Genomic DNA, 16940 nt, shown 5'->3' with positions numbered 1-16940 from the left:
AAGGGGAGAGAATTTGAGCAGGAAGGGAAATTGCCTCCTCTGCTGCTGCAGCTGCTCCCTTTCTGGCCTGAGTTGGGCCAGGCAGGCAGGAGGCTAACTAACCAGTGAGGGGTGCAGGGACGCTTCCGGCAGCATTTTCGAGAGAGCAGATCTCGTCCCCAAGCAGCAGTGTTACAGCTCTTATGACAGAAGCTCTCAGATAATGGAGTAATTTTTACACACCTTTATTCCTTCAGGATAGGATTCTTATATACAGTTTTGGAGTGGGTCAGGATCTGACAATAGGTACTTCCTATTGGCTTGGTCTGAGAGCTTATGGAAACCTTATCTACATGCAGGAGGGCTTGGGGTGCTGCTCCTAATACTGTTGGCCACAACACTGTCTACAGGGGGTTATGGGGGACTGTAGCTATGTGACAGGGGCTTGGAGCCCAGGATCAGGCAAAAAAACACCTACTGTCCCTTCAGGGCCACAAGGGGTTTCAAGCCTCAGCTCAACCGGGAACCAGGATACCTTTCACAGCCCACCACCCAACACTAGTGGTGTCAGAAGAAATAAAGTCTGGCAAGTAGATGTGTTTCATTTTGAAGAATTTGGAAATCTAAAGTTTGTACATCATGCCATTAGTACATATGCAGGTTTTCTATAGGCAACTGCTTTGAGTTCTGAAAAGGCTTATTCTGTGATTACACATTTACTGAAAGTAATAGCTATCATGGGGTTACTTATACAGTTTAAGACCGACAATGCCCTTGCATATGTCTCCAGTATGATAAAACAATTATTTGCATAAAATATAAAGCACAGGGCTGGAGAGATGGCTCAGTGGTTAAAAGCACTGACTCTTCTTCCAAAGGTCCTGAGTGTAAATCCCGACAACCACATGGTGGTTCATAACCATCTGTAATGAGATCTGATGCCCTCTTCAGGTATGTCTGAAGACAACTGCAGTGTACTTATATAATAAATAAATAAATAAATAAATAAATCTTAAAAAAATATAAAGTACATTACAGAAATATCATATAATCCTACAGTTCAAGCAGTTGTTCAAAGATCTAATCTCACTTTAAAGGAAATGTTATGAAAACAAACAAACAAAACCCCCAGAGACAGAATCAACACTGCTCTGCTAAGGTTAAATTTTCTGGTTGTTAATGAGAAAGAAACAACAGCACCCAAGAGGGACCAGGTTATAGAAAAAAACTATGAGATTAAGTTGGCTTCTCTACCATAAGGATGTATTAATACCAGAATGGAAGCCAGCAAACATTATGCATTGGGGACATAGATTTGTTTGTATTTCCACAGGATACCATCAAAACTGATAAAGAGTAGAACTGAGCCGGAGAGGTTTCTTGAAAACCTTAGTCACTGACCAGAAAAATGTTCATTTCATTGAAAATATTTCTGCTTATCGTTTCCCACTGCACACAGCACAATTAATGGCTTAAAACAGAAGAAGGGTGGTGACATTTAAGAATTATGGAATTGTGATTAAAAAAAATACAAAAATATAAGAATGTGTATTGTGGTTAAATAAAAACTGTGGGAACCTTTTATTCCACACTAGTGCCAGCATGGACGAGCCATATGGCGCTGTGGGATACCTTTATCTCAGCGGCTCCATGCTGCCCCCAAGTACTCACAGGTCCTGACTTCCTTTGACCCAGGCAGTTTGCTCCACCAGCCCTGGCTGCTTCTGACCTGGGTGTGGGTTGTTACCACTCTTGGCACACATGCTTCCTAATTCTGTTGTGGGTTTTATGCGTTCTGCCACTATACTTTCTTCTCACCCAATTAAGTCGCCACATTAATGAACACACCAAGATACTCATAACAACTGGTAACTATGTGCAGAGAATCTTTACATCCGCCACTATGTTGACTTCCAGCTCCTTCCCCTGCTCCCTCTTCCACCATCAACTCTGATTCTCCTGCTTCTTTTCCTCCTCCCTCCTTCCTAGACTTTCCCCGCCTACCCTTTCTTCTCATGCAATGATAGGCTGGACCCACCTAGCTGCGTAATGACATCATCCTACAAATGTGCTTTCATTTTAATCCCAGGTACAGGAATGTGGAGCTGCTTTGGAACATACACAGGTAGCGACTATGATTTGCCTCATGCTCTAGCAGATGTGTGATTTTTGCCAGCTGCAGATAATTTCTGCAATTGTTTGACATTTAAAATTCTGAAAACTTTTCAGTGGGTGCATAAATGCTAGAGCACCAGGAGATGTGGTGTGTGTGATAGTTGTCATTAGGGAGGTTGGTTGCAGTTTGCTAGTAGCTATGGCCTAAGAAGAAACAAAAGAAAAGAAATTAGACTCAAGATTCTCCAAACTCCTTTCTCCCCTCCACCCTTGTCTCCTTTTCATCTGGTGATAGAGTTTGAAACTTCTTCTATCTCATTTTGTCTATTTTTCTTGCTGTCTTTCTCTTCTGTCTCCCCTAGGCTGACTACAAACTAATCATGTATCCAAAGATGGATAACCTTGAACTCTTTATCCCCCTGCCTCCACCTCTAAAGTGCCGATATTACTTGCACAGACCACTCTGCCCAACTTGGCATCCTACTTAGACCTATAAAAAACCTGCCATTACTACTTAGTTTCTCAAATTTGATTCAATAAATTCTCTGGGGTTCCTACAAAGATTCAGATTTGGGATTGGGCATACACATCTTGGTTGAAAGCTTGTCTATTATGTGTGAGAAAATGGATTTGTTTCTCAGCATTGTGAAATAATAGTAACAACAACAACAACAAATACAAAAGCAATAGAAGTTATCTCGTGTGTGTGTGTGTGTGTGTGTGTGTGTGTGTGTGTGTTTTGCATGTGTCTGTTTACACATGTTAGGAGTTCAGAGGTCAGTGCCTAGAGCTTTCCTCTGGTACTTTGAATCATACTATTAGAGACAAGGTATCTAATTGAATCTGGAGTTTGCCATTCAGCTAGATTTGGTAAATAGCCAAGGTGTGTGGCTCCCCATTACCAGAATTTTAAGATGTGCCACCATGCCCAGACATTTTTGACTGTGTTGGTAACCTAAACTCAGGTCTTTATGCTTGTCCCAGGTGTTAATTCTTCAATTATTTAATTTGCTTTTTGAGACAGTGTTATGCTCAGCCCAGGGAGTGGCCCAGTTAGAAGATGTGGCCCTGTTGGAGTAGGTGTGTCACTGTGGGCATGGGATATAAGACCATCACCCTGGCTGCCTGGAAATCAGTCTTGCACTGGCAGCCTTCAGATGAAGATGTAGAACTCTCAGCTCCTCCTGCACCATGCCTGCCTAGATGCTGCCATGTTCCCACCTTGATGATAATGGACTGAACCTCTGAACCTGTAAGCCAGCCCCAATTAAATATCCATTTTAAGTCTTGCTTTGGTCATGGTGTCTGTTCACATAGTAACACCCTAACTAAGACAGACAGAGTATATGTATCTCTGGCTTTCCTGGAGCTCACTCTGAAGAGCAGATTGGCCTAGAACTCACAACGATCCTTTTGCATCTGCTTCCTGAATGCTGGGATTAAAGACATATGCGTCTACATCCAGATTCAGGAGTTAATTTTTTCCCGGAGGCCAAGTTGGGCTTTGTGCATAGGCCTTATTCATCATTCATTCATTCATTCATTCATTTGTTTTGTTTTTGTTTGGTTTAGTTGTGAGACAGGGTTTCTGTCAAAGACAGGTAGGGCCATGGGGTTGGCTGGCCAGCCAGTCTAGCTAAATTAGTAAAATTGTCTCAAAAATATAAGGTAAGGGGGGACTGAAGAAGACACCTGATATTGATATCAGGCCTCCATATGCACACATGTGTACATGTGTACCGTACACATATCCACACACAAAAAGAAAATAAGAAGCCCAACCCACGAGAGTCTTATGGCAGGGAGCACCCTTGCTATGGATACATCCAAAGATTTCCCCGCCAAGACACTTGTTCATTTTTCCACCTCAGTGGCTCAATTGGCTTTGCTTGGCAACCAACAATGCATACAGTACTTTGGCATCCCACCTAAGGATTTAATAGTTCCCTATAATGTAAAACAGTTGGAAGTTTTATCAGCCTCAATAGATGATTGGGCAATTTTGAGGTGTAGTTTTCGAGGTAACTTTGATAATCATTTCCCTAAGGATCCTATCCTACAGTTGATTACCATTTATCCTGTAGTTTTCCCTCTCATCACTTCAAAGGATCCTTCGCTAGACGCCCCATTTATCTTTACAGATGGTTCCAAGACAGGACAAGGAGCATATGTGGTGGCAGGGTTCTCTCCGGTTACCATACAATTTCCCCCTACATCACCCCAAGTTATTGAATTGCAAATTGTGATTAAGGTATTTGAGTTGTTTCCAGGTCCTTTTAATTTGATCTCTGACAGCCAGTATGTGGTTAATATGTTGCGCTGCTTGGAAGTGGTAGGCAAGGTCAATTTGAAATCCACCATTGACGGGTAAGGGGCATTGTCGCAGGTCGCAACCTAAGACAGACATTCTCTCTGCCATTAAATAAAGAAGGGGGAGGTGTGGAGAGCGGGTGTGGCAATAGTTCCAAGATGGAGCAAGATGGCGCTTGGGACTCAGGCCAAGTCTTGTGACTGGCCAAAGCCTTCCTCCCACTCCCGAATACAGCCATGTCATTCCTTTCAGCTGTGCAGGCGCACCCATGATGGGAGATCAGGTCAGATGACGTGGACCTATGAACTGCAGCCACGCAACATGGACTGAGGAAGTGGAGTTGAGAGAGGATAAAAGGGACTGTACTTGGGGGCAAGGGTAGATATTTCACTTGCATGCTGTAAGGCTCCTGAATAAACTGCTTTGAGAAGAATGCTGTGTCGTCACTCCTTTTCTGCTAGTCTGGGACGGTAGCGACAACATTGTAGATTAGGCTGCCTTGGAACTCACCGAGATCAGTCTTTATTGGCCTCCTGCTTACTAGCATTAAAGGTATGAGACCCCACTCCTAGCCCAATGTATTTCTCTTTTAATTTAAAAACAAAATACAGAAGCACATTGGTTTATTTCAGATTCTTTACAAGTCTCACAAATTAAATCAAGAACATTTGTGCATCAAAGAAACACTCTAGCTAAATACTTTGATTTAGAAAAAACAAGAAAATTCTACTGAATTTAATAAAGCATTTGTTGCAGTAAATATTAAAAAAATAAAAACCAGTTTATCTCTTTGCTAGCCCTGAGGTCTCACTCCTCAGGCCCAACCCTGATACAGAACCGCTCGTACCTCTGGAGCCTGGTCTGAGCCACCACTGCCCAATTTGTCTGCACAATTCCCCTCCTGTGGCGGTTTACTACCGCCTGTTCTCCACCTTTGTATAGGGGTAATTCTGTATCCCCAAACCCCACACAAACACAATTCTACAGCCCAATAGCTTTTCATACAGGTTTATATATACAACTCTCAATCCACAAACCCTTTACACAACAAGATTGCATCAAATAGACAAAGATACAAACTGCCCTTCATGAAAGATGTTAAGCCTATAAAATCCTTGATGTTCATAGCTATTTAACGCCAATTAAAACCACCTGGGTCTAGCTGGTCCTTGGGAAACTCCATGTTGCCACGACCTCTAACCTCAGTCCTCTGACCTCCTCAGAGCTCTCAGTCCTTACTACTTCCCTCGTCCTGCCCAGTCACTGGCTTTCCTTTATTTTACTAATTAAAATAGGAAGGTTCAGTTGGAGTCACTAACTAGGCAGCCCTTCTTGAAGAAGTAGAATTAACCTTAAAATACAAACAGATTCAGGATAATCTACAAGCATTAAGTTTGAAAAAAACAAACAAAAAAACCCCACAAACAAGGGCTGGAGAGATGACTCAGTATTTAAGAACACTTTCTGCTTTCCACAGTATTTTGAGTTTGACTTTTAGTACCCATGTTGGATGGCTCCGAACTGTCCATAACTACAGTTCCATTGAATCCATTGCCCTCTTCTGGCCTTTGAGGCCAACTTGTACCCATGTGCACATACCCACTCACAGACACATAGATGTATGAAAAAATATATTTTATATAGATATCCTGTAGGGCATGGTGGCTCACAGGTTAATCCCAACAGGTAGAAAATAGAGGCAGAAAGATCTTTGTGTGGTTTATATAGCAAGTTCCTAGCCATCCAAGGTTATACAGTAAGACCCCATATTAAAACCACAATAAACTCCAGCTTCTTGAGTCTGCTCTTTGTTTCCATCTGTATATTAGAGCTTCCTTTACCCTTGCAGGCAGGGTTACAGGAGAACAGTGGAAGAAGACCTGAGTTTGGCAGTTTAATCTTAGGCCCATTCTTAGGCTAAAGGGATGGGGGTCGGGGAGAGATTGGCCAGATCTGTAGTGAAAGTAATTGCATTCAAAGATGAAGAGGCAGAAGCAAAGAACAACATGAGAGAAACACACACAAATGAAACCCACCCCTACCCTTAAAAAGGAAAGAAACCCAGAGAATAGAGATATCTCCAACAAACCTCAGGAAAGACAAAGTTGAGCAAAACCAGAGAAGAATCACGATGGGGGGGGGAGGGAAGGGGAAGAAACTTAAAAACAAAATTTATGTATTATATATAAATACACTAGAGGGCAGCAGATCCTATTACAGATGGTTGTGAGCCACCATGTGGTTGCTGGGAATTGAACTCAGGACCTCTGGAAAAACAGTCAGTGCTCTTAACCACTGAGTGGTCTTTCTAGGCACCCCACCCACAAAAGAAACATTTAAGAAAAGACTGGTTCAAGATCTCCAGAGGCTTACGGGGGATGAACACTGCTGCCCTGTAAGCAATGAAGATATGTTGAGAGAAATGGGATACGTGAAAGAAACAAACATGCATGCGTACAAAACACCCATCACACTAAATAAAATTTAAAAACAAAAGTCCCGTAATATATTACATAGACGCACATTAAAAATTTGTGAAAGACGAAAGACTACACAATCTCAGTGATGGAATTATGTTTTTTCTGTTTATTTGTATTTTTTGGATTTCCTACTATATATAAATTAATTTTGCTAAAAAAATAACAGTTTTTATAATATCTTCAAAGGAAAACAACACAACTATTTTAGCCACTAGTAAGGGAGGAGCTTCTGTAAACTTCGCCCACACAAACCATGCTTTGCCCAACTAGTACCTTACCCGGAAATGCCCTATTTCACACATGCGTACTGCCCTTTTGTCCCATGACTCCTGTCTTGCAGCGCTGTGCTGTAAAATTTGATCGCTTTGGGCTACCGTAGCTAAGGCCGGAAGAACGCTCCATATTGCTTCCGGACCGTCCTTTTGCTTCCACCTCCGCCCCCCTTTGCCTCCTCACGCTGTTTCCCCTCCCCCGCTGTCTCTCCTTCAGTTTGCGTGGGTTCTGGCGAGGCGGAGCCCTGGAGTAAAAGCTGGGGTCGGTGTTGTGAGACGCGGCCCTTGCGCTCGGGAGCCGGAGTCGTGGGGAGGACTGACTGAGGTAGGCTGAGGCTGAGGCGGACCTGGGAGGGTTTGCTTGTGGGAGGTTGGGGCCGCGTGTGGAAACTTGGCGGGAGAGGAGCGAGGCGGGGCGGGCCGGCCCGAGGCGGTGGCTGCGGGTGGGCGTGGGGTCGTGCGCGGGTGAGGCGCGAGAAGGCGGCCGGAGGCTGCTGCGTTCCTCCGTGGCTCAGGCGGCCGAGACCCTTGTGCGCGTTGTTCGGAGTGTGGCTGTTGGGTGGTCGCCATTGCTTCAAGCTTTGCTCTGTTCACGTAGGAGAGCCCGAGAGCCCGACCTTTCCTCTACATCTTTTTTCCTTTTTATTTGTTTTTTCCTTTCCTGCTGGTCGCAGACTCCAGGGCCTGGTGCAGCCGAGAACCCCCTCCCCTATGCAGCTGCCCTCTTGCATGGTCCTAGGAGGTTTTAAAAGCCAAGGAAAGCAAAGTGCCGTAACAGAGGAGCAATAAACAACCCCCGTTGGAATTAGTTCATTACGGATCAACTGTCTCCTGTGGACGGGGTACTTGGGACTAGGCACTGGGTAGAGACAAAGTTAGTTACGGAACAAGTTAGCTGACAGAAGTACCTTCCTTTGTGGACAAGCATCCTTTAGTTTTCTGAAACATCGTTTTAGGTCGTTCCCTGGTGTCTGTTGGTGTTCTCCAAGGTGTCTCTGCTCTCAGTTCAGGGCTTTAGTGTGTGTGAGAAGACGAGTCTCCCCGGGAAATCTCCGGATCACCTTCTGGAGAAGGAGGGGAGAGAGAAAACAGAGTTTGCAGGATAGGAGGGCCTTTTGTTATGAGACAGAAAAGGTGTGAGTTGAGGTTAGAGTTGCTTTCTGCTTTTCTTCCTGCACAGGGCCAAAGCATGTCCTCCCTCCCTGGGTGCATGAGTTTGGCTGCAGCGCCAGCTGCAGCTGACTCTGCAGAGATTGCTGAGCTGCAGCAGGCAGTGGTGGAGGAGCTGGGTATCTCTATGGAGGAACTTCGTCAGTTCATTGATGAAGAACTGGAAAAGATGGACTGTATCCAGCAGCGCAAGAAGCAGCTGGCAGAGCTGGAGACGTGGGTCCTCCAGAAGGAGTCTGAAGTGGCTTATGTTGACCGGCTGTTTGATGATGCATCCAGGTAAGGCTTCATGGAAGCAGCAGTAAATGTCCATTTGCATCGTCCTGGGAGTGACTGTTGTTGTCATCGTCCTAAGCACTCTATACTTTGCCAGGTTCAGTCATGTGGGACCTTACACTTCCTCTGAGTTTATAGTGCAGAGTTGCAACAGAACGCTTTTCCCCTGTGGGTAGCAGATATGTGGTCAGCAGTAGGTAGGTTAAAGGCTTGAATTCCCTAGTCTTCCTCCTGTACTGAACTTCCTTACTAAAATTACTCAGAAAGTGAAAATTGTAGAATTGCTGACTTTTTTGTTTTTCTGAGACAGGATCCCAAAACCTAGCCATTGCTGGCCTGAAACTTGAAGAGATCTGCCTCCTTGTGCCTTCTATGTGCTGCATTTAAAAGTTCCTAGCTTATGTTTGTTGCGTTGATTGGGGTCTCATGAATAACATAGAGTGATCTTGAGCAATATTAATTCTTTTTTTTTTTTTTTTTACATTGTGAGTGCTGGGATTATAATTGTCGATCACTGGGCTAGAGAGATGGCTCAGCGGTTAAGAGCACTCACTGCACTTCCAGAGGTCCTGAGTTCAAACCCAGCAACCACATGGTGGCTCACAACCATCTGTAATGGGATCTGATACCCTCTTCTGGTGTGTCTGAGAACAGCAACAGTGTTCTCACATACATGAAATAAATAAATCTTTAAAAAAAACCCTAATTGTGTTCCACCATGCAGAGTTCATGTTGTGTTTGGGATAGCAGTAAGGGCTAGGCAATCTTAGGTACATCCTCAGCCTCTTAACCTGTTTTCTTTAAGTGTGAAACATTAAAATTTTTAGTTCTCCCGGAATATCTGTTTCAGATTGTCAGTACAATTGAAGATAATCAGATTGCTAATGTTAGCACTGCACTTAGGGTAGATTTTGGATTGTTTATAGGCGAGTTGAAAACTGATGCAGCTATTCATCTAATTTTTATTTATTTATTCATTCATTCACTCATTTTTGATACAAGGTCTTTTTACATAGTATTGGCTGCCCTAGAACTTACTGTATAGACTGTACTGGGTTGGATTCACAGAGATCCGTCTTTTTCTCTCCAGTGCTGAGATTAAAGGGATGCTTCATAACACCCAGAAAATGAAGTTCCTCTTCAAACCTGACTTCTTAGTTCCCAAAGCCACTTAGAGCATAAGTATCCTATATGATGTCTTTTGTAACAGCAGGTGGAAAATTGAACTCTGGCAAATTGTTTCATGGAATAATTAAATGGAAACATTCTGTGGAGAAAGCATTCTAAATTGGAACATTTAGAGCAAATAGTCTATATTTAAATATATATAATTTTCTGTTACTGTGTTGCATTGTGTATGTGTGTGTTTGTGTTTTGTTTCTTATTTTAGTGGGTTTTGATTTTTTGAGACAGGGTTTCTCTGTCACTCTGGCTGTCCTGGAACTACCTCTGTACACCAAACTAGCCTTGAACTCAGAGATCTGCTTGTCTTTGCATCCCCTGTGCTGGGCTGTTTTTGTTGTTTCTAAAGGTTTCTTATTTTATAGGCCATGCTGGCCATGAACCCATGTATTGAATACCAAAGTGACCTCAAACATAGACAATCTTGGTACCTCAGACTAAGTACTAGGATTACATGTATGAGCTTGTAGACTAGGTATTTCATAAATGTATGTAAATTCTAATGCTTTTAGACTGTACTTTCTCCATTGCCTTTGATTTTTTTCCTACATGTGTTCTAATATTAGGGAAGTGACTAATTGTGAGTCTTTGGTGAAGGATTTCTACTCTAAGCTGGGACTACAGTATCGTGACAGTAGCTCTGAGGATGAAGCTTCCCAGCCTACAGAGATAATTGAGATTCCTGATGAAGATGATGATGTCCTCAGTATTGACTCAGGTAAATTATGAGCTTTGGTTAGAACAATCTTACAGTGGAAGCTGAAATACTGGAAGGTAAGCAGGTAGATGATAAAAGAATCATGTTGCCATTAATTCAATACACCAAATTAACTGACAATTATTATAACAAAAAATAAGTATTATTAGCATCATGTTTCCTATATTCTGATTGCTCCCTTTTCCCATTTCAGATAAGGTATATTTCTTCTCTGTCTTTTCCCCCTATGTGTTTATGTGTAGTTTGCCTGTGTCTCGGTTTCTTTTTCAGTTACTGTGATAAAATCAGTTGACACGGTTAAGGAGGCTTATTCTGGTTGGTATTTCTAGATCATATCTATGATGGTGGGAGAATTCACATTGACAAAAGCCTAAAGCATCTGGCCACCTTGTTCTGCAGTCTGGAAACAGAGAGGGAATGTCTCATCCTGCTGCTCTCCTGATAGCTCTCTTTGCCTGTTTATGAAGTCTGTGGAATGGTACCACTCAGAATGGGCAGGTCCATCCACCTCTACATAATCAAAAACTTCCTCATTGGCTGGCACAGACTTCCATTTCCCACGTAATCTTAAATTTTGTCAAGTTGATATTAATGCTCACGGTGTGCATGCACATACCCATGTTTGGGAGTAGATATATATGAGTGGGTGTTCATATATGTGGAATTCAAATTTACATCAGGTTTATTCCTTGATCACTCCTCACTTTATTATGGAAGTAGGGTCTCCCTGAACCAAGAGTTTGCCAATTCTAGCGTGTGTAGATAGCCAGCTCCTAGAGGTTTCTGCCTTGTAAGTGCTTGGATTACAGATTTGGGTTCTGAGAATCCAGACTCCAGGACTTGGGACTTCTATGACAAACACTAACTGCTATTTCTCTCTCTAGTACTTTTATTTTGCAATAAGATTTCACTGTATCTGGCTGGCTCGGAAATCTCCACATAGACTATACTAGCCTCAGCCTTGGAGCAGTACTTTTACTTTTTTTTGTTTGTTTGTTGTTGGGTTTTTTTTTTTTTTTTTTTTTTTTTTTTTTTTTTTTTGTTATTTTGAGACAGGGTTTCTCTGTGTAGCTCTTGCTGTGTAGATTAGGCTGGCCTCAAAGTCAAATCAATCTGCCTGCCTCTCCCTTCCGAGTGGGATGAAAAGTATGCACCATCACCACCTGGCAAAAGTTGTTGGGACCCCCCATATTTATTGATTGATTGACTGATTTTTGTTTGTTGGTTTGTTTTGGTTTTTCTTTCTTTTTTTTAAAAGACTTAATTATTTTATTTATATGAGTACACTGTAGCTGTCTTCAGACACACCAGAAGAGGGCATCAGATCCCATTACAGATGGTTGTGAGCCACCATGTGGTTGCTGGGATTTGAACTCAGAACCTCTGGAAGAGCATTCATTGCTCTTAACCACTGAGTGATCTCTCCAGCCCATCTCACTTTCTTATTGTTTGGACTTTTGTTTTTATATTTGTGTATTTTTACACACTATTGTAGGCCAGGCTAGCTTCAGACTGACCACATGATAGAGAATTATTTTCAGCTCCAGATCCTCCTACCTCTACCTCCACCAAGATCATAAGTGTGGATATTATAGTTTAATATTTATCCTTGATCGTTTCATGCTTATATAAAAATGGGTTTTGGTCATATATACTAACTTTCCATACTATCTGGAATCTTTTATCTTCTTAACTAACTTACCTGTCCCTTTCCTTCTTTCATGTTTTGTTTTAATCCACTGGGTTTAATTTGGGTGGCTTGCACATACATGAGTTTGGGGTTCTTGAGCAACTTACCAGTGGCTACATCCCTGAAGAAACAATGTTCCCCCTCCCCCCAGCAACCTTTAACAGCCTCCTTAGGGAGGGTTGAGGCTTGGTACCCCTTCTCATTTCTTCCAGGAATGTTGACTGACTTGTTCTTGTATAGGTCTTAGGGCAGGTAACCAGTGCTGCTCTGAGTTGATGAGTCCAGGGACCCCATCAAGTCCAGAAGACAATTTTTCCTAACACTACCCTCCATCCTACTCTTACCCTCTTGTACAATGTTGTCCTGACCCTTGTTGGCTAAGTGTGCTTACAGCTGTCCCTTTTAGCATGAGCACTCAACAGTTATTTATTCTTAGTGTTTTGACCAATTACGAGTCTGTGCTCACTGCTAAAAGAAGTTTCTCTGGCCAGAGTTTAGAGCAGGCTTGGGGAAATAGCTTATCCAGTGAAGGTGCTTATCATCAAGCCCTATGACTAGAGTTGGATCTCCAGGAACCAGCCAGATGGAAAGAACCACTTCCTACATTTGTCCTACATTTGAGTTGTCATGAATGATGCTGTTGTGGACATTTTTGTTTAAATGTTTTGTGGACATTGCAATAACATTTTTTAGGCAAAATTGCCTTGGTATTTCAGAGCAGTTATACCAGTTTATATCTGACTGCTGGGGAAATGACTCAGTGGTAGAGCATTTGCCTGGCATGTATAAGGTCCTCACTGTTGAAGTAGAGTTCCAGGCTGCCTGATGCCTGTGTTTACCAATGATTAGTGCTAACAGGGTTTGTTTTTTGAGGGTTTCTTTTTCTTTGTTCTGGAGACAGTGACAATAGTATTTAGGCAGAAAATTACTGAGTTATGACAGCCTTAACTACATAGTTTCAGGACTTCCTTGGGTGACAGAGTGGGACCATTCTAAAAGGAAAGATAAATAGGATGAAATTTGAAAGGTCTGTTATTGCCTAAAATAAAGAAAGGATTCTGTCACAATAAAGACAATTTTATTTTTAAATTTCTGGAGGCTGAATTCAGTAGTACATGCTTCTTATTCCAGCACTTGGAAGGTAGAAATAGGTAAATACCTGAGTTTGAGGTCAGCCTAGTCTACACTGCAAAGTCTAGGGCAGCCAGGACTAGTGAAACACTGTTCAAAATGAGAAGGGGCAAGGGCTTTAAAGGGACACTTTGGAGTTGTTTTCTTTCTGTTAAGGGTTGTTTGGGTATGTTTGTTCTGAAACAGGGTCTTTTGTAATTCAAGCAGGCCTAGAATTTAATGTATAGATAAAGATGACTAAATACCTTATCTTTCTGCCTCTATTAAAGCTGAGGTTACAAATGTGTGCCACAGCATCTGATTTTGTAGATTTATAAATGGCAGTAAATACATGAAAAGATTCTCAGCATCACTCATAATGGGCCAACATAAAAACCACTTTTGAACTGTAGTACATACCTGTAAAGCCAGTGCTCAGGGATAGAGCTCTTTTGCTTTTATTTTTCAAACGGTTTCTCCATGTAGCCTGGCGGCTGTCTTGGAACTTACTTTGTAGACCAGGTTGGTCTTAAATGCAGAGATCCATCTGAGTTCTGGGGACTAAAAGAGTGCACTGCCACCAGCTAAAACAGCACTCAGGAAGTGCCATAATAAAGATTGTAGGTTCGGGGCTGGAGAGATGGCTCAGTGGTTGAGACCACTGACTGCTCTTCCAGAGGTCCTGAGTTCAAATCCCAGCAACAACATGGTGACTCACAGCCATCTGTGATGGGATCTGATGCCCTCTTCTGGTGTCTGAAGACAGCTACAGTGTACTTGTATATAATAAAAAAAGTCTTTAAAAAATAATAAAATTTTCTGGCGCCTATCAAGTGCACAAATAAGTATAGCATGTTGGGGCACATTCACTGGTCACATATGAGTCCTTAGAAAAGAAAAGTACTGAGAGGGCTATTAAAAGGGTCTGGAGATAGAAACAGTCTGTGCCTGGCAGTGCTTACCTCTGGGTAAGTACTGAGACAGGTGATAGTTTATCACACTTAAGGTAAATGTCATCTATTTGAATTTTTGTAACATAATTAATTATTCACACAACTCAAAAATGAAACAAGGCTAATGAGCTTCAGTAAATGCTTATTTTCCAGAAGCATTGTGCGACCAAACTATCAATGATTACAAAAACACCCCACAGCTAACACTGTCCACTTCATTAACACCTTGCTACTTAGTGCACAAGAAATGTGGTTATTTTATCAAAGAAATCATGAAATTCACTTATTCTTAAAAGAGGGCACCAGATCCACTGAGTTGTAGTGACAAGTGGTTGTGAGCTACTGTTGTGGGTACTAGAAACCAAACCTCTGCAATAGAACTACTCTTTCTGAACCTCTGATCCTTTACTTGAGTTCCTGGTTTTTATATTTTGCCTCTTAAGCATTCTTGCCTGGCTTTCAGCTTAACTTTACAGCAGGTTAACCTTAATAAACTATGTTCCTCTTGCCCTACTTTGCTTTTTATTTTAAGACATAGTCTAAATTGCCCAGGCTGGCCTAGTTCTCTCGTTCTGTAGATACAGCATGCCTTGAAGGTGTCATGTTCCTGCCTCAGTCTCTCAAGTAGCTGGGTTCATAGGCCCTGCTTTTCTTCATTGAAGTTTTTTCTTCCATAGGTGATGCTGGGAGCAGAACTCCAAAGGACCAGAAGGTGAGTTGGGTTGGTATAGGAAGTAAAGAATCATGAAATTGGGCTGGAGGAATAGGTTTAGGAGAACATGCTACACTTCTGGAGGACTTGAGTTCAGTTCCAGCATCCATGTTGAGAGGCTTTCAGCTGCTTGTAACTCCAAGGGATTTAGTGCCCTCTTCTGGATTCTGGAGGCACCTACATACAGTTGGCATTCACTTACATGGGTAAGCAAAAGTAAGACATAATTAAAGCCAGGCCTGGTGGCACACAACTTGAATCCTAGCACTGGGGAAGGAGAGGCAGGTGGATCTCTGAGAGTTCAAGACCAGCCTGTTGTATATGGTAAATTCCAGGACAGTCAAAGTTATATAGAGAGACTTAATCTCAGAAAAACAATATAATAACAACTAGAAATAATAAAGGTGTGAGCATGGTAGTACACACCTTTAATCTCAGCACTGAGAAGTCAGGGCAGGTGGATCTCAATGAACTTGAGGTCAGCCTGGGTTATACATGGAGTTTCAGGCTAGTTAGAGCTACAAGTGAAACTGTCTCAAAAACATTATTAACAATAATAAATATGTGTCTATAATGGTAGTTCTATGTTTAAGAGCACTCACTACTCTTAAAAAGGACCAGGGTTTAGTTCTCAGCGCCTACATTGTGACTCATAACCATAAATATGAATGAATTTGATGGACTATCAATGTTGGTCATTTGGTATAGTACTTACCTAGCATTCAGAAATCTTTGGGTTTAGTTTAGCGTTACACCAGCAGTTTTCTGATGATGCATGCCTATAATCCCAGAACTCTGAAGAGATAGAGGCAGGAAGATCAGAAATTCAGGCTCATCCTCAGCTATATATGTTTTTGAAAGCTTGGAAAACAGATGACCCCATCTTTATTTAAAAAAAAAAAAAAAGTAGTGCTGGAGAGATGGCTTCTTGGTTAAGATAAACACTGGCATATCTTCCAGGGACCCAGGTTCAATTCTGAGCACCCACATTGCAGCTCACTTCTATATGACTTCAGTTTCAGGGTATCCAACACCCTCATATAGATAGACATGTAGATGAACTTCAATGCTCATAAAATGAAGAAACTTTTGAAAGTAGTGTGTTTTGGCATAAGCATACATTGAGTTTAGTTTCAGTGTATTCACCATGTAGTAAGCCCTATTCATTACAGTCATCTTGTAGATATTGCAAGGATGCAGAAAATTTGAGAAGTTGCCTCTGTCTCACTTTCAGATACAGTTGAATCTATTTTAATTATTGAAGACAGATTCTTCATGGGTAGTGTTCTGGTTTGTTTGTTTTTGTTGTTTTTTTGTTTTGTTTTGTGGCTTTGGGATCTAAACCAGGGTTTCCTATCATGTTGGGCAAGAGGTGTTTCACTGAGTCCCTGTAATATTCTCAAGTTGTGTCTTACCCATGATACTAATTTTTTTTTTCTTTCCTTCTTGTTTGCTACAGCTTCGTGAGGCTATGGCTGCCTTAAGAAAATCAGCTCAAGATGTCCAGAAGTTCATGGATGCTGTCAACAAGAAAAGCAGTTCTCAGGATCTACATAAAGGTTAGTGTTGAGGAGTACCTGCATAGATGAGAGGTGAGTTCTTTCTGAAATGTTACTGACAGTCAGCTTTGCCTCTCAAAATGCTGTTTGACTTGTCAGTCTCTCTTTAACATTAGTTTGATGTCCACAGTCAATCTGAGAGTGATTGATTGAAGTGATGGCTCAGGCAGTTAGCTGTATTTCTGTTGCTGTTAATAAGGAGTTGACCATGTAGCATAGGCTGGTAGGGTATGCCAAAGGAGTCAGAAACGTGGGGATGGTCTGTATTCATTTCTCCTGTTAGCATAACCAGTTGTTTGCCTTGTGTTTCTGCCTCTGTCAAGGTTTATCAAAGTGGCTAATGGTCACAAAATACCTGTTTCCTGTTTCTCTACCACCTTCTGTTTTGAGATAGTATCTTTTGTATCCCAGGC

General features: G+C 41.9%; 1 protein-coding gene across 1 annotated transcript in view; it reads left to right on the top strand.

The window, feature by feature from the left end:
- The first annotated feature begins 7368 nt into the window (after positions 1-7368).
- SETDB1 (SET domain bifurcated histone lysine methyltransferase 1) overlaps positions 7369-16940 on the top strand; it is a 27244-nt gene continuing 17672 nt past the window's right edge. The window contains exons 1-5 of the mRNA XM_080916130.1: positions 7369-7482; positions 8338-8606; positions 10352-10503; positions 14934-14968; positions 16428-16527. Of these exons, the coding sequence (XP_080772256.1) occupies positions 8347-8606; positions 10352-10503; positions 14934-14968; positions 16428-16527 (547 nt within the window). The 5' untranslated portion in view covers positions 7369-7482; positions 8338-8346. The remainder of the gene's footprint in view (positions 7483-8337; positions 8607-10351; positions 10504-14933; positions 14969-16427; positions 16528-16940) is intronic.

Source organism: Micromys minutus (genome assembly GCF_963924665.1).
Source record: "Micromys minutus genome assembly, chromosome: 4".
Lineage (NCBI taxonomy): Eukaryota > Metazoa > Chordata > Mammalia > Rodentia > Muridae > Micromys > Micromys minutus.
The sequence above is the reverse complement of the archived record's forward strand: the minus strand, read 5'-3'. Positions and strand labels throughout refer to the sequence as shown.